The following is an 18,968-nucleotide window of genomic DNA, read 5'->3' as shown; positions in this document are numbered from 1 at the left end:
GCTGTGAAACAAGTGAGTTGACTGTCAAAGGTCAGAAATTCAAATGCCTTTTGGGTCCAGGCAATTGACAGAGTGAAGCAGGCCTGTTCTAATAAAGAGTGATAGAGACTGGTGAACTAAAAATTTCAAGCCCTACCTAAAGACAAATTGTAACTTCTGAACTATCTAAGCTCAAAGCTCTGGCATCTAGTCTTCTATGACGAGTTGCTGTCTAATCAGTCAAAGCAAAGGTCCTAAGCAGTTTCCAGCTGGTGGCTTCCTGTAGCCAAAGGGAGGAGGTGGTGAGGGTATGCATGGCATGCAGAAGGTAGTAACTAGGTCTTTGGAAAAAGAAACCTGAGTAGATCTCAGGATAAGAGACACATTCTTCTTAAGGATTAGGCCAGCTTAGGTACTAACCCAACATACTGTGCTGTCTTGTTCACTACTGAATCCCCAGCACAGGGCCTGGCACAGAGGAGGCGCTCAATAAATCTTTTTTTGAATGAATGACTTTTTCTTCATCTGCTACCTTTATCAGGTAAGAATTTCAAAAAAATCTAGCTGCTCTCTCAAAATCAATACATCTTACTCAACTCAGTCAGAGAACCCATCAAAAGGTATCTGGCTGGTTGATAGCTTAAGGATCAAAGAAATTAGAGAATGTTAAGAGCAAGAGAAGCCCCAACATATATCTAAACCAATGCAGCATTTTACAGATGATGACAACTGAGGGCCAGAGAAGGAAAGAACCTTGCCCAAGGTCACATGGCATGCTAGCAGATAAGCCACTTTTGGACTAGGTCTTCTGACATCGAGTATTTATTCCACTGTTCCATGCTGCTTACCCTTCAAAAGGATGACCCCAGAGTCACATATTTGTTTATTAGGATGTTAATATGTATTATATTAAAAATAAAAGGGAGATGGAGAGAAAACCTTGGTGACTAAACAAGATAAGTTGCTTTACTAGAGCACTTCTCAAACCCTTTAAAATACTAGTATTGAATGTAACTCTGGTTTAGGGAGGAAATATACAACATTTCCCAAACTTGTCTGTGGAGTACACTTTAGAGGCTAAAAGGTCCAAAGACTGTTGAATGCTAAAGCCACACTGGATTCTAGTCTCCAATTACTTTTAGCAGCAATATCCCGATCTCGGCTTTATAAACCTTATCTAGAAAAAACAACAAACCGAGCTGATTCGCCCAGTAGCTACCATTTGTATCAGTGATGAGATCTTCAGAATCAGTGATATACCCTGACCCTACTCTCATTTCTAAATACCACTCCCCACCCACCTTAGATTCCTATTCATCCTCATCCACAAAACCAAACCACCTCTGTGTCAACCCATCACCTGGCTGCACTTACCAGTGTGACAGTGCAGCTGTACTTATATGGAGGAAACATATCAGGCTTGACCTCTACAACTTTCAACTGAGATGTCCTGTTGGCTGAGCCATTTGGTAGCTGTGGATCAGAACAAATTATTTAGTGCTTTTGAACCTCAAACCCTTGAGGTCCTGTGTCCTGAAATAGTTTCTTAGGGAATTTGTGGAGCTATGCTCCACATGAGCCCCCACACGCTAGCCAGCAGTCAGCAGCCCACCAAAGATTGAGTGTCCCTTTCAAGTTCATGGGTTGCCACACCTTTCTGTGCAGCTTCTAACACTGCATTTTAGAAACACTATGAATCAGATTTGAAACTACTTATCAAGTGAGAAAAGCATATAATAGCTATATATACAAAGATGTGGTTAATAATACTAGCATAGAAAAAAGTCTGACAGATTGTTCACTAAAATACCCAGCGTAAGGAGATCATGGTTGTTTCCCCTTTTACCACTATCTATCAAATTTCAAATGTTCTATGTGGAATGTAGAGATTATTTACATAATAATCATTCTAAATTAAAAGTATTCCATAATACTGAATTTAAGTTGATTTTCAGAATACAAGATTTCACATACTTAACAGGCTTACAACTGGCAAAAGGGCTTATTTTAAGACATGGCAATTTGTCAAAACAAAAGGAAACTCTTTACAGAGAAGACTGGGAGTTTACACAAGTGAAGGGAATCTAAGGGCTGGAAATCTACAAAATGGTTGAAGCAGACTAGATTACCATCTTTCTTGTATCCCAAGATCACACATGCACTCAATTGCTGACAAACAGATCAGCCTTCAAAGTAAAAGCCAGTTGATAACTCTTGTAGCCAATTTAGAACTATCAAATAAAGGAAGTTACCTGACACAGTGCACATGGCAAGGGAGATGGAAGACCGATTTTCCTGTTCCCATTTGGTCCATGATAGGCTTTTCAAACTATAAGCCACAATACACTGAGGGGCTGTAAAATTAATTTAATGGGCTGAAACTAGCACTTTGAAAAAAGAAATGGAAAATACCAAAGTGGCTGCATATAATAAGGGCATAGCTTCATTAAACTTTTAATGTGAATGTATACGTTAACTGGGCTGTGATGTAAAAAAGTGTTTCCTTTTGAAGGTCATGGTCAAAAAAAGTGGTCTGGTGAAAACGCTGATTTTCACCCTGAACAAGCCCAATCCCATCTGATCTTGGAAGCTAATAAGCGAGGTTGGACCTGGTAAGTACTTGGAAGGGAGACCACCTAGGAAGACCAGGTGCTGTAAGTGTTAAAAAAAAAAAAAAAAAAGAAAGAAAGAAAAGAAAATACTGATTTTAGGAAATTTTGATCATAACTATTCTAGCCACATATGGCCAAAAAAAAAAAAAAAAAAAAATCTAGGAATAAATGTGCTGAATACATGGAATTTTGACACCTGGTAAATCTTTAATAGCTACATCATGAAACTGAATGAATTGTACTGGTTACAAACCAGTACATGGAGCAAGAGCCATGTTTTTTGGTTTAAAATTTTTATTAAAAAACAAAAAATAAACACACATAAATGCAGGAAAGGATTTGAAGGCTAAATAAGCATACACCAGGCTGTTAACAGTAGTTAGTTCTGGGTGGCAGAATCACAAGGGACTATTTTCTTTCTGCCTTATCTGAATTTTCTATATTTTCTAGAGCAACCATACATTCATTTCTTTAAAGGAGGCTAAAGAAACATGACAACTAAATGCACTATGTAATCTTAGACTGGATCCTGTACTGAAGTGGAAAAAAGCTATAAAGGACATAATTAGTAAAACTGACAAAATTGGAATACAAACTATAAAGCATTGTATCATTCAGTTAACATAATATCCTATTCTTAGGAAATACACACCGAACTATTAAGGAGTAAAAGACCATGTAGCTTACCCTTGTATTTTATACATATACACATACACATACACATACATGGGGTGGACACACATGAGCACGATATAAAGCAAAATGGATTAGTATGTTAACAACAGGTGACTCTGGGTAGCAAGTACATGGGTGCTCTTTGTTTTTGCCAATTTTTACTCGAACAGTTTTTCTAAGTTTTAAATTATTTCTAAATAAAAAGTTTAAAAACATGCATTCATTTTAAAACAAGAAAAAAATTAAAAAACAGATAACTTATTCATGCTAAACCGCCTCCCAGAGGCCCCGCAGACTAAGAATGAGGGTCTGCTTTTTGCCTGTGGCTTTGGGACACTAAGTGAAAGCCCTACTCTTAGAGCAGCCAAGCGCCCCAGCCCCCACTACAGCTCCCACTCTGGTAAAGGAATGGGTCTTACCTTCACCTCACCAGTGTTAGATGGCTGTTGGATGGGCTGGCCCAGCTGCTTCAGAGTGCTTGGCTTCAGGCCACAAGTTCTCACAGAGGGAGTCTTATCTGAGACAACCAGGAGTCAAATGGTAACTTAAGAGTACATTTGGTCTCCCTAAGTCTCTCGTTTACATTCTCAAGTCCCAACTCTTGACCCCTTCCCATTAGAAAGCCCCTTCTCCCAGGTCTGTCCCAGCCCCTACCGCTCAAGGAAAAGGCATGCCGGGTCCTGGGCAGTCCCATGCTGCTGCCTCGGCCCACATTAGCTGGGGCCGGAAGAATTGCTCTCATAGGTCTTGCTGCAGCCAATAATGAAGGTTTGCCCCGTGCTCTGCCTTTAAGCTCTGGGGCCCTGGGCCCAGGGTTGAGCAGGTCAATTCTGAAAAACAAACAAACAAACAAAAAAAACAGGAAGGGAAATCTCCTAGAAATTCAGGATGAAGAGGGAAAAAAACAAAAAGCAATTTCTAAAATAGCAACTTTATTGGAGGGATAGTGAAGTGGTTAAACTATGAGGCTTTATAGACAGATAGGGTTCAAATGAAGTAGCTGTGTGGCCCTGGGCAATTAATTTCACTCTTTTGTTAACCTCAAGTTCCTAATTTGTAAAATGAGATAGTAAATTACATATACTTCATGGGGTCATTATGAAAATAAAAAAGTGCAAAACAGTGCCTATAGTATAGAATAACAGCCGTAGTTATAACATCTAATCTGCCTCTAATTAGAGGAAATATTTGAAGTGTATTAGTTTCCCACATGAAGGTGGCTTAGATCTAAGGGAACAATGTGTTTTTTCATCTTTGTAGCTCCCATGTTGAGCATGTGCGAAAGTGGTTTGCTTGCCCAAAATAAAAGGTCTACAGTGCACAGCTTCATTCACTAAGGATGCAGAAACATCTCAGAGTATATTGTTAAAAAAAAAAGCAAGATGTAGGAGAAAAAGGGAGGAAAAAATATATACATATACACATATATACACACGAAAAGTAAATCATTCCCTGTCTCTAGGCCTCGGTTTCTGTAGCTCTAAAATGATCCATACACACCTATGTATATGTATATGCTTGAAATTATCTGTAGAAACACAGGAAGGTGGGACTATTGATCGTCTCTGGGAAATGAAAACGAATGACTGAAGGATGGAACAAAAGGTAGATCTCTTCAGGGTATATTCCTTATATCTTTTGAGTTTTAACTATGTTAATATATTTCCTATTCAATAATAAAAATTTTTGTATTATAATAACATAAACCAGAATTTCTGAACCTGGCAGTATCAACATTTTGGGCTGGATAATTTTTCACTGTAGGATATTTAGCAGCATCCCTGGCCTCTACCCAGTAGATGCCAGTGGTACCCCGTCCACCAATCCAGTTGTAACAACTAAAAAAGTCTCTACATATTGCCACAATGTCCCCCGGGGGCAAAACTGTTCCCCATTGAGAACCACTGATATAAACAAATAAGGGCCTTCAGTTACAAGCCCACAACTACCTCTGGGAAGGGGCTACATGGAGAACCCAGTTAAGCCTTTAAAGAGGGAAAGATAGCCCATACTTATGGACCTTCACCTATCTGCAAGGCACACAATCTTTTTCAGTCTGTATGGTCAGGTGCCAAGGATGAGGATTTTTTCAATACCCAATTTGAGATTATTCAGAAGACAAGATGCATGAAGTGACTCTGCCCAAGGTCAAATGGAAGCCAGGGACACAGCACAACCCAAACTGAATTTTCTGACTACCAAGACAGGAAGGAATCTTTCTATAAGATGTCTTAATAAGGTTTCTCTTTCCAAACCTAGCACTGGACTGAATACTAGTTTATAATATTGCCCACAGCCTGTACCAGAAAGACCCTGATAACTGCTTTAGGGAGACTGACAGGAAGAGCTGTATAACGAATCTGATAGCAGGGCATGGACAGCAGAGTAAAGGAGGAAAGGTAAATCATCCTATGTCTCTAGGCCTCGGTTTCTGTAGCTCTAAACTAGGAGCCATTAATGGCTCTGCTACCTCTCAGACATGCTGTAAAGACATGGAACGAAACATGAGGCATTTCCCAAGCTGCTAGTCTAAATGCAATCCTATAATATAAAAACACATTGTTTTACCCTGTCGGTTTTTTAGGAGCAGGGAGCAGACTGGTGATGCTGGACCCCTTGGCTGGTGGTGGTATGTCTAGTCCAGGACTGTCATTCTCAGTTGTCCTTAGAGAGACCTCAGGCTGCACACCACTCTTGACTACCGGCGTCTTAGTGACTGCTGTACCACGATTCCCAGGAGACTCCTTGACCAAAACATGGGCATCTGAGATGACCACTTCTTCCCACTCATTCTCCTCACCCACTTCTCTTGAAGGAGCTACATTTAAGAGCTGGCTTACAGCTTCTGAGTTCTCCAGAGTCAGTTTGGAGGCATTTTCCTTGGAGGAATTTTGCTCAGTGGTGACAGGCTGATTTCTTTTAACCACAGAGCCTTTGGAGGAGACACCGGAAGCCAATTCCACTTTGACTTTGGCTGGCTTTTCCTAAAAAAACAAACAAAAAACATTTTGTATGCATATGGTATTTTATAGCTAACAACACATCCATAAGTATTTAATTCTCATAATAATGTTTAAGCAACTGATAAAAAAAGGTCCCAAGTATAAAACTGGTCTGAATCTAAGACTTCTGACTTCAGGTCCCTTTCATTTCAGTATTCAATGCCTGAGTTAGGATAAAGTTGCTCTCCTCCTAACAAATTTCTTATTGGCATGCCTCTTTAGGTTTCAGCAAACAAAAGCTGGCATTTCTTACCCTGACCTTGGATCGTTCAAGGCCTACTCTACATCTAGAAAGAGGTTTACATGCTGCCGCACTGGGCCTAGAAGCCCTAAATTGTTTATCTTGGTGGTCCCTTTATGAGATTGTTAATCCCAATGTGATTACAATCTCTCAAGGATAGACTCAAAGCTTCCACCTCCGTTGGGGAAAATTCATCTGGCCCAGATTCTTTCAGGTGAGTCTTAAGGCTGACATACACATATGCTACAAACTTCTCACTTGGTCAAATTAACTCATACATATTAATTATCCTACAAAATATTCAAACTCACTAAAAATACCAGCTGCTATCTTATAGACAGACCTACTTTTAAAAATTTCTTGGTGCCTTAGCTTTTATTCAATCAGCAGTGCTGTGGAAATATAGTTATTTATATATATTTATAGACACACATACATATATTTATATACACATACATACTTAAAAATTTTTCTTTTTAATAATGGTTGTCTCCAGGATAGGTCTCAGAAAGGTTTTTCCTTTCATGTGTATAGTGAAAGGCATTATAAACTAGGAGACATAAAACATAAAATCTGGGTTTTATCTAGGCTTAGCTTCACTCCTAATTACTTAAGTGACCCAAGGCAAGCTTCATCTGAACCCTCACTTCCCCATTATGAAATATGAGAAGTTTGGGCTGTCAGCATTTGTCAACAGCAACAAGACGGCCTTTCAAGTGGCCCAGTTCTTCATGGTGCAGGACCGCCTCCCCCTCATTAGCATCTATGGCTGACATTAAATTTCAGTATTATCTCCCAGACACTGACTACCAAAAGCCCCTTACCTTTCCAAAGCCCCCTGGGCAGCATGCTGCTTACAGTTAAGAACCAGTACAGATGACCTTTAAGAAATCTCCAGTAAAGCATTCTCAGATTCTAACACCCACGAGCTCATGAGGATGAGTAAATATACAGAAAAACTCCAAGAAAACTGCACTGACTGCTAAAGAGGGAAAAGTCAGTAGAAAAACAGGAGACAAGTTAAACTAAACCCGAGATGAGATCTTTGAGTAAAACACTGCCCACTTAAGTAGGCTATTTTAGACAAAAATCCTTTGTAAGAAGACGGGATAATTTAAGCAATCAGAGTAAAAACTCTAGCTGGTGATCTCACATTTCCTTAACTCAGCCTACCATTTTTAGATGTCACTTTTCTTTCAAAATGGAAGGCAAGTACTACCAGTGCCCACTCAGAGACCTCAATTAATGTTATGAGAGAGCCCACAGGGGTGAGGCCCTGAGCTAAAGAACCTCATATACCATCTTTTGTTCCATTCAACTCATTGGGAACTGTGCCACATGTTTCCTGGCTAATTTTAGCCAGTATGAACACTAGAACAATACAAGAAAAGGTGAGTCATCTCCTGACTGGCATGAACATTTCTGGAGCTTTTACAAATTATTTATATGTTTTGAAAATCAGTACTCAAGAAATCTGCAGCTAAACAGCATAGCAATGCCAGAAAAGTGTGTTTTAGTAGAAAAGGCACTGGCATAATTAGTGGACTCATCAAGTCACTTCCCTTGAATTTATTTTTCCTCAGCTGGAAACTTGGAGTTGAACTAGCTAACAAAAGTCACTTTTATCTCTAAAATTCTAAGTGCGTTAATACTAAAATGTTACACTTTTTCTTCTCACACTCACTTATTCTGTTCCTATGAGATTTAGAAATTACAGTATCTACTCTTTACATAGTAAGTTTTGCAAAAAACCTTTGTGGGGAAAAAAATACTGACTTAGCAAGTCAAGACAGGGGACAAGTTTGCTAAGAAAAAAAATTGTTTTCATGTCATGAGTTTGATCTCAGAAAGAGAAACATAGCTCAAAAGTTATTTCAATCAAATGGGGTGGGCCGAGTAAACATAATATGAAAAAGAAAAGCAAGCTAAAGTAAAAACATAATCTGAATGAATCAAGGCCACAGGATCAATTAGACTTTTCCATGCAAAAGCACAGGAAGTAAGGTTATTAGACAGACCTGCCATGCAAGAGTAAGAAGAAAAGTCTGTATGTAATTTGAGGGGGTTCATGGATCCTGTAAAGCCCCATCACAGACCCACCCACCCCTCCCAGTTAAGAATACCTAGACCAGATAATCTAAGGAGTGAGAAGATGTGAACTATACATCTGAATAACTAAGCAGTCAGTGTAGAGGATGGATTGGTAAAACTTTCGCCCTAACTGGAAATGAATAAATTAACACGGTATAGTCATTCATGGGTAATTATGAAGCAATTAAAGATAAAGTTTTTGAAGAATATTTAATGTGTGATATGTTAAATAAAAAGACAAGATACAGAACTTATACAGTCACAGAAAAAAACACCAAAATGTCAATAATGGCTTTTTCCTTGAATGTCATAAGGTTATAGATAACATTTTATTCTTTCCTTTTTAAACAGTCTACAATGAAACTGACTTAACTTGAATAGCCAGAAAATAATATTAATTTTTAAAGTTATCTGTTCTTAAATAGGAAGCTTACTTTGTGAGGCTTCCAAAGCAGCAATGGCCAATGGACCTTACCTTTGGGATCCACTTCCCTCCTAGGAAGTTACCACAAGTAGGGCACTTAGGTGGCTTGTGCCTGGTGACATATGTAAAGGAGCAACCTGGGCTAGTGCATGTCCCATGGCCCCGGCGGGTGTATGTAGTAGTCTGTAAGGAAGAGAGTGAATCAGAATAAAACGCCACAGCCTAACCTCTCTCAGGTGCTGATGACCATTATAACCACACGAATGCCAAGAGGATACCAGCTTGCAGAAGGACAGGCAATTCATGATATCATAAAAGTTAAAAAGGTCCTAAGATACAATCAGTCCACTTTTTAGAAATGGAGACTTAGTTCAAATTTATCTTTAGAGAAAAGATAGCTGTCCAAGGTTACAGTTAAATAGCAGAAAAATAAAGACAGTAATAGCTGATATTTTTTTGAAATACAATTGACATAAAACATTATATTAGTTTCAGGTATATGATCAATACTGGTATATATTACAAAATGATCACAATAAGTCTAGTTAATATCTATCACCATACATAATTACAATTTTTTAAATGATGAGAAGAGTTGCTATTTATTGAGCGGGGTACCATACAGTGCTGAATACTTTACAAAATATCTCATTTAATGCTCTCAGCAATATTATGAAGTAGGTGGTATTACTACTGAGGTTTAGAGTGGTTAAATGCTTTGCCTCAAATTGTAGTGATTCAATTGCAGAGCTAGACTAGACCTAGAAATCAAATCTCTGTCTTTTGGTTCAAGATTCCTTCCATACACTCAGCTGTACCGTATGGCTCTGAATATTTCAAAAAATAAGCTTTATCTTTATTCCTATTAAAAATTTGAGACCCTAGAGTTCAGAGATTAAAAAACAGACCATAGTCACTAAAAAATGAGAAGGAATTCCAGTAGAAACCAAATCCTCTGACACTCAGCAAAACAATGCTCTCTTTCCTCAACAGAATTTAATTACTTTTAATTCCCTGGTTGGGAATCCAAGTGTGCTGAGGGTGCACTTCTTTAAGTTATACATAGATGTTCAACTGTGCAAGTCATTGGTGCCTCTAGTCCCCTGTTGTTCAAGGGTCAACTGTATTTGCATATGAATATATTCAGTCACTGGCTCTCATTCCCCTTTGAACAGAATCTGATTCTCCTTTGAACAGAATACATTATAATGGATTACTACATTTCAGCTACAAATAGAAATTAGCCATCATCCATTTCTAGATTGATATTTCAAAGAAAACATTTCCATGTCAGATTTGTCCTGTCACCTATGAATGTTTACTCAGCTATTAATTCCAGTGTCCCCAGCCTGGCCAAGAAAGCAAAAATCTCCCTTGAGGAAACACCAAGCTGCCACTAGCCTATCTCTTTCAGGACATCTAAGGAAAAGGTGATTATGATAGTAGAAGCAGGTCAAAGATGAGTGTGAAGTGGTATGACACCAAGGAAAAAGACCAAGCTTTGGGTTCCAACTTTGCCACTGACGTAGTAAATGACCTGGGAATAAGTCACCTTAGCTCTTGGGTCCTGGGTTTCCTCCTCTGTAAAATCATCTGCTCTTCCTACTTCATGGATCTACCTTAAGCAGCAAATATGGAATGTAATAAATGTGTAAACGTCAATAAACTGTAAAAGATTCTAAAAGTTTGTGAAACACTATAATTAATGGGATATAAAACATCCCTTAGTTTTTCTCAGATGGTGGCCCCATACAGAATAATCATTCTGAATTCCTCCAGAAAGCTGAGTGAAAATTTAAGTTAGGTTAGTTCTATACATAATTTACCATGAATTTGGCAATATTCCCAAATATTAGCTTCTAGAAATGACTTTAGAAAAAATGCTGGTGTTTAAGGCTGATGTTTCATTCCTCAGCTTTTCTAGAAAAGCTTGGCTGACACTTATTGACCATGCAAGAACAAAGGCTCAGGAGAAATAAGCAGTTTCTCCACGAATCAGGTTGCAGTGGTTGTTCCTGTTTTAAGATACTACAGCTTCTTACCTAAGAATACATTGTTTATCCATAGGAGAGGTTTTAGAAGACAGACTGTGATAAGTTAAGGATGTGTAGTATTAATGTCAAAGAACCCACTAAAATAAGCAAAACAAAGTTAAAAGCTAATAAGCCAATAAAGGAAATAAAACAGACTCATAAAATGTTCAATTCAAAAGAAAGCATAACAAAACATGACATAAACAAAACAAGTACTAAGTCAACAGATGTAAATTTAACCATATCAATAATTACATTAAATATAAAAGGCCTAAATACCACAATTAAAAGGCAGAGACTGTTAGATAGGTCTTACTCTTAGATCCAAACTATGTGCTGCCTACATAAATAGTATTTTAAATACAAAGCAATAAATAGGTTAAAAGTAAAAAAATAAAAAAAGATATACCTTTCTTATAGCAATAATGAAAAGAAAGCTGGATATCAGATGAAGTAGGTTTCATAGAAAAGAATATTGCCAGAGATAAAGTCACTTCATAGTGGAGGGGTCAATTTATCAAGAGGACATAACTCAAAATGTTTATATAATGAATAACAGAAATACATGATATAAAATTAACAGTACTGCAAAAAGAAACAGATAAATCCATAGTGTACTTATGAACTATCTCATGTAAAGAATTCTCTGGGCCATTTTCCTAATCTGTATGATAATAGAACTGAATTAGATCAGTGGCCTATCATTTTTCTAAATTATGTACACTTCTGAAAATTTGATAAAAGCCATGGAACCTATTCCAGGAAAATATTCTCAAGGAGAAAAGTCTGTATGTAATTTGAGGGGGTTCATGGATCCTGTAAAGCCCCATCACAGACCCACCCACCCCTCCCAGTTAAGAATACCTAGACCAAATAATCTCTGTGAACTTTGTCAGTACCAATGTCCGAAGGTTCTAAGACTTCTAGAAAACCACATGGAAGAGAATTCTTACAGGGCCCTAATCTCCATCAAATCCCACACTGACCAGTTTGATGGAGGTGGGATTGTCCACAACTGAGTATGCAGGAAGAGGCAGCATGATGAACTGTGTTGCCGGTGCAGAGGAGCTACTTTCACTGGAATCCTGTGGGCACAAGGAGAGAAGAACAGTTTTATTGAGACAAAGGAAGAACAACCGGGGCCTCTCCCAACAATGTAAGATCAGATCAAGCCCAATAACCAAAGTGTGCTCATCTTAAAAAAAATGAGTCTACGATGATCTCAAAATAAAGTTTAATTAAGAGCAAAGAAAGACTGAGAAAAACCATTACCAGAGGGAATGTGCTATCTTCATTTTACAGATGAGAAAACTGAGGTTCTAAAAGACTTAGGACTCCTAAGATCATATAAACAGTTAGTGAAAGAACCTAACCTTCTGACCTTGTCAAATGTTCTTAGCACCCTATCAATTTGTCTTAACCTGGACAGTGCCATGCTTCATTATCATAAAAAGCACTGAGGCAACAATCAATAAAATGGTTTTAGGTCTGGCATAGATTCTGTCCAGGTCCCAGGGGCTGCAGTATTCTGGTCCTCTCAATATTTTGACATCCTACTTGGGGTAGGGCATGGTGGCAGCTCTCCACTTCTAGGGGCCAGGCTGTGTGATCACTGAAACTGCTCTTTTCCTTCAACTAGGCATGACACTTAAGCTCTGAAGAGACTTGCTGCTTCTTTCTCAGCTATCAGTCCAATCAAACTGGCCTTGAAGAGAACTTCCTTCTTCCTACCTACTCTGTTCCCAGAAGACCATTTGAAAGTTCTCCTATACAGTTCAAGAGATCATGTCTTTGCTGAAAAACAAAACTTCAGAGAACATACAATCCTGACCGATACTAATAATCTGCCAGATCATGGCTTTAAACTCATGGATAGCCCAAATATTTCTACCCCTCCTGCTAATGTATTATGTACTATCTCATGTGAAGAAAATTCCAGTTACACTGGGCAAGAGGGGCTAGTGAGACTGCCTGAAAAACTGAAAATAACTCTGGAGCAAACTCAGGGGCAAAAAGGTTCGAGAGGACTGCGGTCCTACTGGAAGTGCCACATCAGCAGCATTCTTGAAAACCACTGCCTCAGAATCATACTGCATGGTGCTAGCTGCCTTCTTTGTAATTCGAGAAAGCAAAAGACATCAGTACCAAAGCCACTTACCCTCATGACTGTTACCACTGACATGCTCTCCCCAACCTGGGGGTGAGGGACAGCCAGGTTTCCAGCAGAGAGGTCTGGTGAGTTGTTCACTAAGGTCTCTTCGATTACCAGGCTTGTCTGGTAAGGTTGGTGGCTCTCCCCTACCTCCAGGGAAGCCTCCTCCAGGAGCACATCCTGGCTGAGGATCTCTGAGGTGGTGATTTCCTGTATAGCACCTGGCTGGGCAAGGGCTCCCACCTCCTCCGCCAGGGCCTCCACAGCCAGGCACTGCTCTGCCATGCCTGCATGGCTGGACACTGTTTCTAGGGCATTGTTGGATACAAGAGACGGTCCTTTTGGCGACATTTGGTTCTGGGCCACACACAGCTCTAGCTGAGGGCAGTTCCGATCCTCTTGCAGGCTGCTCTTGGGGATGATGATGTAATCTGAGCGGGGGAGGATCTTGCGGAAACCTGGGATGTCCGGAACCACAGCGGTCAGTGTAGAGAGCTTAGAGTTCTGAAGTTGAGGAAGCCAGAAAAGGGGAGATTGAAGCAGAGATAAATGGAGTAAGGCCACATGGATATACATTTCTGAGCGCTTTTTTTTTCCTGCAAAAAGGACTAGAAAGACACTACTCTCTTGACTTAAGACTTAGCTAGGGTCAGCCTCTGTAACAGCAATGTCATCTTCATTTGAATCACACTTTAGCCAATGTAGCTTCCTCACTCATTCACACAGGAGACATTACATGGGTTAGACTCTGCAAAGGGCATTCATCTTGGCATCTGTGAGTGGGAATCTCAGGTGTGGCATAGTCTTAAGCAAATCTTTTCCCCTTTTTAGGACTAGTTGCCCCAACTGTAATACTTTAGCATTCCAAAGTAGCAGAATGTATAATGTGTAATAAAAACCAAAAAGCCTAAATTATAAATCAACAGGCTGAGTTGGAACCTAGGTAGCAAGAATTCTGATATTACTGGTTTCTCCCAGACTCAAAAAGAATAGGATGAACAGATCACAAAGCTAAGATGCCTTCGTGGGTGAAAGTGCATTTGGGAGAGGTTATCTGACAAGGGCTTAAATATATTAGGGGTGGGGGAAAAGAATATAAATATTAACACTGACCGAGGATCTTCAGGTTTAGAAAATAATTTCTTGACCTTAAAAAAAAACACTATTAAGTTAGGTGCTATTATTATTTCCATTTGAAATAATGGAAAGCTCAAGGAGGTAAACTTTCCCAAAACACAAAATTACTAAGTAGTAAAGCTGGGGTTCCATGCCAGGTCTACTAAGATGCCAGGAGACTAGGTACTAGAAGCACAACCCAGCATGACTAATTGGCACCAAGAGAAAGGTGCTTTTGTGTTTTGACCCTCAATTTAAATTGAAAGTTATACAATAAGGAAAAGAGAAAAGTTCAAAGTGAACAGTTAAGTGAGAACTGAAATTAAATAGTACAAAAAATAATTTCTGAAGCAACTTTTAAAAGGAACACTAAGTCAATTACAAGAAAACGATCCTTAAATAAATCAAAAGCAAATAGCTGATGAACCTACTTAGGGTACAAAGGAAGCACCCAGATAAAACATGAAAGCAGACACACCAAATCCTTTATGGAGCTTTTCTTTACTAAAGAGATAATGGAGAAATGACATTCTCAAGTCACCCTTTGAAGCAGATAGGTCAGGAGAACAAAACTAAATGGTGGCAAATGCACAGGACGGTCTGGACTTAATCAACAAATCTGAGCACAGAGAAACCAAGCTGGCCTAAATGACAGTCATCTTACAGACTGCGATGGAGTAACACTGGAACCATGGGCCCTGCCACTTAGCATGAGCCCGGAGAGGCTGTAGAGGAGACAGCCTGCCACAAAGGCTCTGACAGGCTCCCAAAGTATGCAGGCACGAGGGTCTCACCTTCACACCAGGCAATCTGGGAGAGGTCGAACACAGTACATAAAGCCTCACCCAGTCTTAGCGCATTCCAGATGTGCATTAAATATCACTTTTTCTTACTATATGGTCACTAGACATTTAATCTACTAAAGAGTGATATTTATTGACCAAGTCAGTATGTGCCAAGAACTCAGCTAGGTGCTTCACATTATCTATTTTAAACATTGTGAATAGATACCATTATCTCCATTTTATAAATGAGGAAACCAACACTCAAAGGTTAAGCGGGTCTTCCAAGGTTAATATCAGAGCTAATCTATTCATGTTTGTGGTGACAGTGGTAAAATGATAGTAGATATATATTTATAATGGATAAGGAAGAATCATTAGAGGATTAATTAAAAAATTTTAAAAAGTCTTCAGTAGGACCTACACTAGTATCTAGCTTTAAAAATCATATCACTCTAGGATTAGGGAAACTTTTGTTATCATGAGCAAAAAGATTACTGACTTTATAATGGAGAAACCAAAGAAAGTATGTGCACTTTTTCTAGACTCTGCCTTCTCTCCCTCCAAAAGGTACTGTTTCCCAGACTCAGTTTATAAAGAAATCTAGGAGAGAGAGTATACAGTGGCATCTCCAAAACTGTAGGTAACACAAAGTTGTTCCTGGAAGAGGAACACCAAGCCAATAAGGACAAAATATCTAAATGGTAGGGGGCAAAAAAACCAGCCTATTCTGCTATAACATAGTTGTTGAATTCCTGAGGAACCTTTGCTCTACATTATCAAAAAGGATGTTAGAGACAAGTGTTTCAATTGAAAAATGGACTTAAGGTTAAAGGTTTCGGCTTGCAATAACAAGGTTATTTTCCTGCAGGAATTTCAGTTTTAAAAAAATACAGTGGTATTAATAGTCATCAGTGCATTTCGTTATTGCGAACTAAAATAACAAAATAGCTAACAGACGCAAACATAAACTGCTCCTTGATTATTCTTTAATCCATGTACTCAAAGCTTTGGTCTCCTCCATCACCTTGGGCTTTAACCTTGCATTTTTGCTACTAGCATAGTTCACAACTACCAGTGGTGACGAAAGAATGTGGCATTACACAGCAACTGTATCTACCTCTAAATACAAAGCCTAATTGCTGATTATGTTATAACTGACAGTAGTCAGGACAACACAAATTAATTACATTACATTTGTAACATGAAAACTCAGATGTAGGCGAAATGCCTAAGTAAGCTACAATATTAAAGGAAAATAATATTTACTACCCACAAAGATAAAGGGGCTTCTTTATTCAGAAAAGAAAGGCTAAAATCCAGAAAAGGACTCTAAAGCTCACTGCAGATAACTCAAAAAATGTCAGCTCCACATACTCTTGCAACCAGAGGACAAGAGAATGGAGGGCATCATCCAAATTAAAACAGACAATATCAGACTCCAGAAAGAAAAATGACTCAACTCAAAGTTTTCCCAAGTAAAACAGGGGTGTTGGTCTCTCCAAGGCTTTCACCATTTGACCTAATGGAGAAATTAGGTGGGAAAAAAATTTACTTACAGGATCCAAACCTTCTTTCTCTAGTTTGGCTTTCTCCAAGTAGTAACTCCTTTCAGCCACACTGAGAAGCCTCCAACTCTCGCTAATCTTCTTATTGATCTCAGACTGAGGGAGGTGCGGGAGCTCCTGCTGCACTTTCAGGTAGATGTCATAATAGTATAGAAGGTACGCCGACCTGAAGAAGCAATGACTTAAGGTTTTCCCTCATTCAACCAGTAAATGTTACAATGATACAGTTTGGGTAGTGAGGAGGTAGAGACGAAACTCAACTTTTCATTTCAAAGCATTTAACTAAATAGAAAGTAGAACAAAGAAACATTTAAATAATTCTCTCAGATGGCATATAGGAGGTTTCTCCTTTCAGAAGCCTGGAGGCAAAGGCTTACTTTTGGTAAGTCTGGTTTATTTTTCCAGTTTTTGACTTTTTCTGAAGAGAAGATTGGCTTTAAAACTCAATATGGACAAAGTCAGATACGGGTGCCCTGTCATTCCACTCTCAGAAAGGTTACTTAGGAGACCGATTACATAGTCTGTTGTCACTCATACTCTTTACTCCTCCACACGGACCTTGGTCATCTCACTGGCCAACAGCACCTCCCAAGGGCTGAGAGAGGGAAGCAAGCAGAACTATCAAAGTGACCTACACCTGGGAGCCAGAGCGAGAAGTTTGGAGCATTCACGGTTAAGCCAGAGAACAGAGCTACAATTTGGATATTCTTTACAGATATCATTGGTACTATTTATAATCTTATTGTTATTAATGCACTATTTTAAATATGTAAATAACAACAATGGTAATAATAGAGTTCTTCTGTAGAGTAACTCTTCACTCAATATCATTGATAGGTTCTTGGAATTGTGGCACGACAATGTATAATTAAACCAATTTTACCATAGGCTAATTGATATAAACAAGAGTTAAGTTCCTACAACATTGCAACAACGTTTTAACGAAATGATATTGAAAAAAACCGATCTCATTCGAGGACCTACTGAACACAGCTTCCACCATTTGTATGGTACAATTTCCACTGACAACCTGGAAACATGACCACAATCTGGCCAGCAATGGCAAATGCTGGCACCAATCTGTCACATCCCACACCCCCATCTCCTTCTCTCTCCAATCTCAATGCCCTGAGACTTCAACAATTGACATGGCACTCTCAGTGAATCTGGACCCAGTCTTCCTCAATACAGCTCTCCAAGCAGCTACTGTTTATAATCGCCAGCTACTAAAACATGTTGGCTAACCTGGGTTTCTTGGCCTTTTCTCCATGTATTTTATACTTTTTCTTCTTCTTGGGTGGCCCAGGGGAGGTATAGCAGTAGGATTCCTCAATTTCCTCCATCACAACAGTTACCTCAGTACCATCATATGATGCATCCATGGCTAGAAGAAAGTCAAACACAAACATGTTTCAAGAATCTACCCTAAAGGAAACAGCAGATGATCCCTTATCTCTGCCAGGGCCTTAAGACTGAGTCATTTCCCAAACTCAGCAGGTCCTAAGAAGCACCTGGGAAGTACTTATTAGACATAGACTCCAAGGTGCCCCCTCAGCCCTTCTATATTAGAATCTCTAGAAGGTATGGAAATTTGCATGCTTAACAAGTGCCCCAGGTGATTCTTTTGACCATACAAGTGTAGCAACACCAGCATAGACAGACATTTCACTTATATTCGTTCATAAAATACAATAATCCTTCAACTTGAAGATGTATTAGACCTACATTACAAGAATTCCATATGGTAACAGGTAAAAAGAATATTTGGCCAGGAGTTAGAAGTTCTGGCCCCTCCCTCATGTTTTATCACCTGAAGCAAACTACTTCATTGATTCGTTCAGTCATTCATTCAAACATAAAGTGCCTATATAGAAGAGATTTCTTTACATTCTGTGGCTTGTGTCGCTTTGGGCAGGTCCTTTAGCTGCTTTAGATTCAATTTTATCATGTATAAAAAAGGAGATGTCTCATCCACCTCATCACAGATTTATAGTGCAAGGCTCAAGAAAATCACAGATATAACTATCAGAGTCAAGTGCTATATAAAAGAAAGGGTTCGTTATGAAAGATGAATAATCTGTAGCTGAGATGCTTACCAACCTGCCCAAAACCACCACACCAAATAGGGACTTGAATGACAAATTTTTTAAATTCGAAATCCAACTCTCTGAGCCTTCATTATACTACACTGCTCCTCCATCTCTACTGGCAACCCTCTAAACCAGCACTGTTCAATAAACTTCCTGCAATGATGAAAATGTTCTATTATCTGTGACCTCTACTATGGTAGCCA

At 39.0% G+C, this 18,968-nt stretch overlaps 1 protein-coding gene across 4 annotated transcripts in view; it reads right to left on the bottom strand.

The window, feature by feature from the left end:
- HMGXB3 (HMG-box containing 3) overlaps positions 1-18,968 on the bottom strand; it is a 39,883-nt gene that overhangs the window by 18,932 nt on the left and 1,983 nt on the right. For 2 of the 4 annotated variants that reach the window (XM_011371156.2, XM_011371154.2), the window contains exons 2-10: positions 17,921-18,059; positions 16,667-16,841; positions 13,216-13,713; positions 12,044-12,142; positions 9,076-9,207; positions 5,835-6,250; positions 3,921-4,096; positions 3,686-3,783; positions 1,354-1,452 (exon numbers count right to left, since the gene is read on the bottom strand). In XM_011371156.2, coding sequence (XP_011369458.1) covers positions 1,354-1,452; positions 3,686-3,783; positions 3,921-4,096; positions 5,835-6,250; positions 9,076-9,207; positions 12,044-12,142; positions 13,216-13,713; positions 16,667-16,841; positions 17,921-18,057 — 1,830 coding nt within the window. In that variant the 5' untranslated portion in view covers positions 18,058-18,059. The remainder of the gene's footprint in view (positions 1-1,353; positions 1,453-3,685; positions 3,784-3,920; positions 4,097-5,834; positions 6,251-9,075; positions 9,208-12,043; positions 12,143-13,215; positions 13,714-16,666; positions 16,842-17,920; positions 18,060-18,968) is intronic. The other 2 variants (XM_011371157.2, XM_011371158.2) reach the window with 2 other exon arrangements.

The sequence above is a fragment of the Pteropus vampyrus genome, unplaced genomic scaffold, assembly GCF_000151845.1.
Source record: "Pteropus vampyrus isolate Shadow unplaced genomic scaffold, Pvam_2.0 Scaffold185, whole genome shotgun sequence".
Taxonomy (NCBI): Eukaryota; Metazoa; Chordata; class Mammalia; order Chiroptera; family Pteropodidae; genus Pteropus; species Pteropus vampyrus.
The sequence above is the reverse complement of the archived record's forward strand: the minus strand, read 5'-3'. Positions and strand labels throughout refer to the sequence as shown.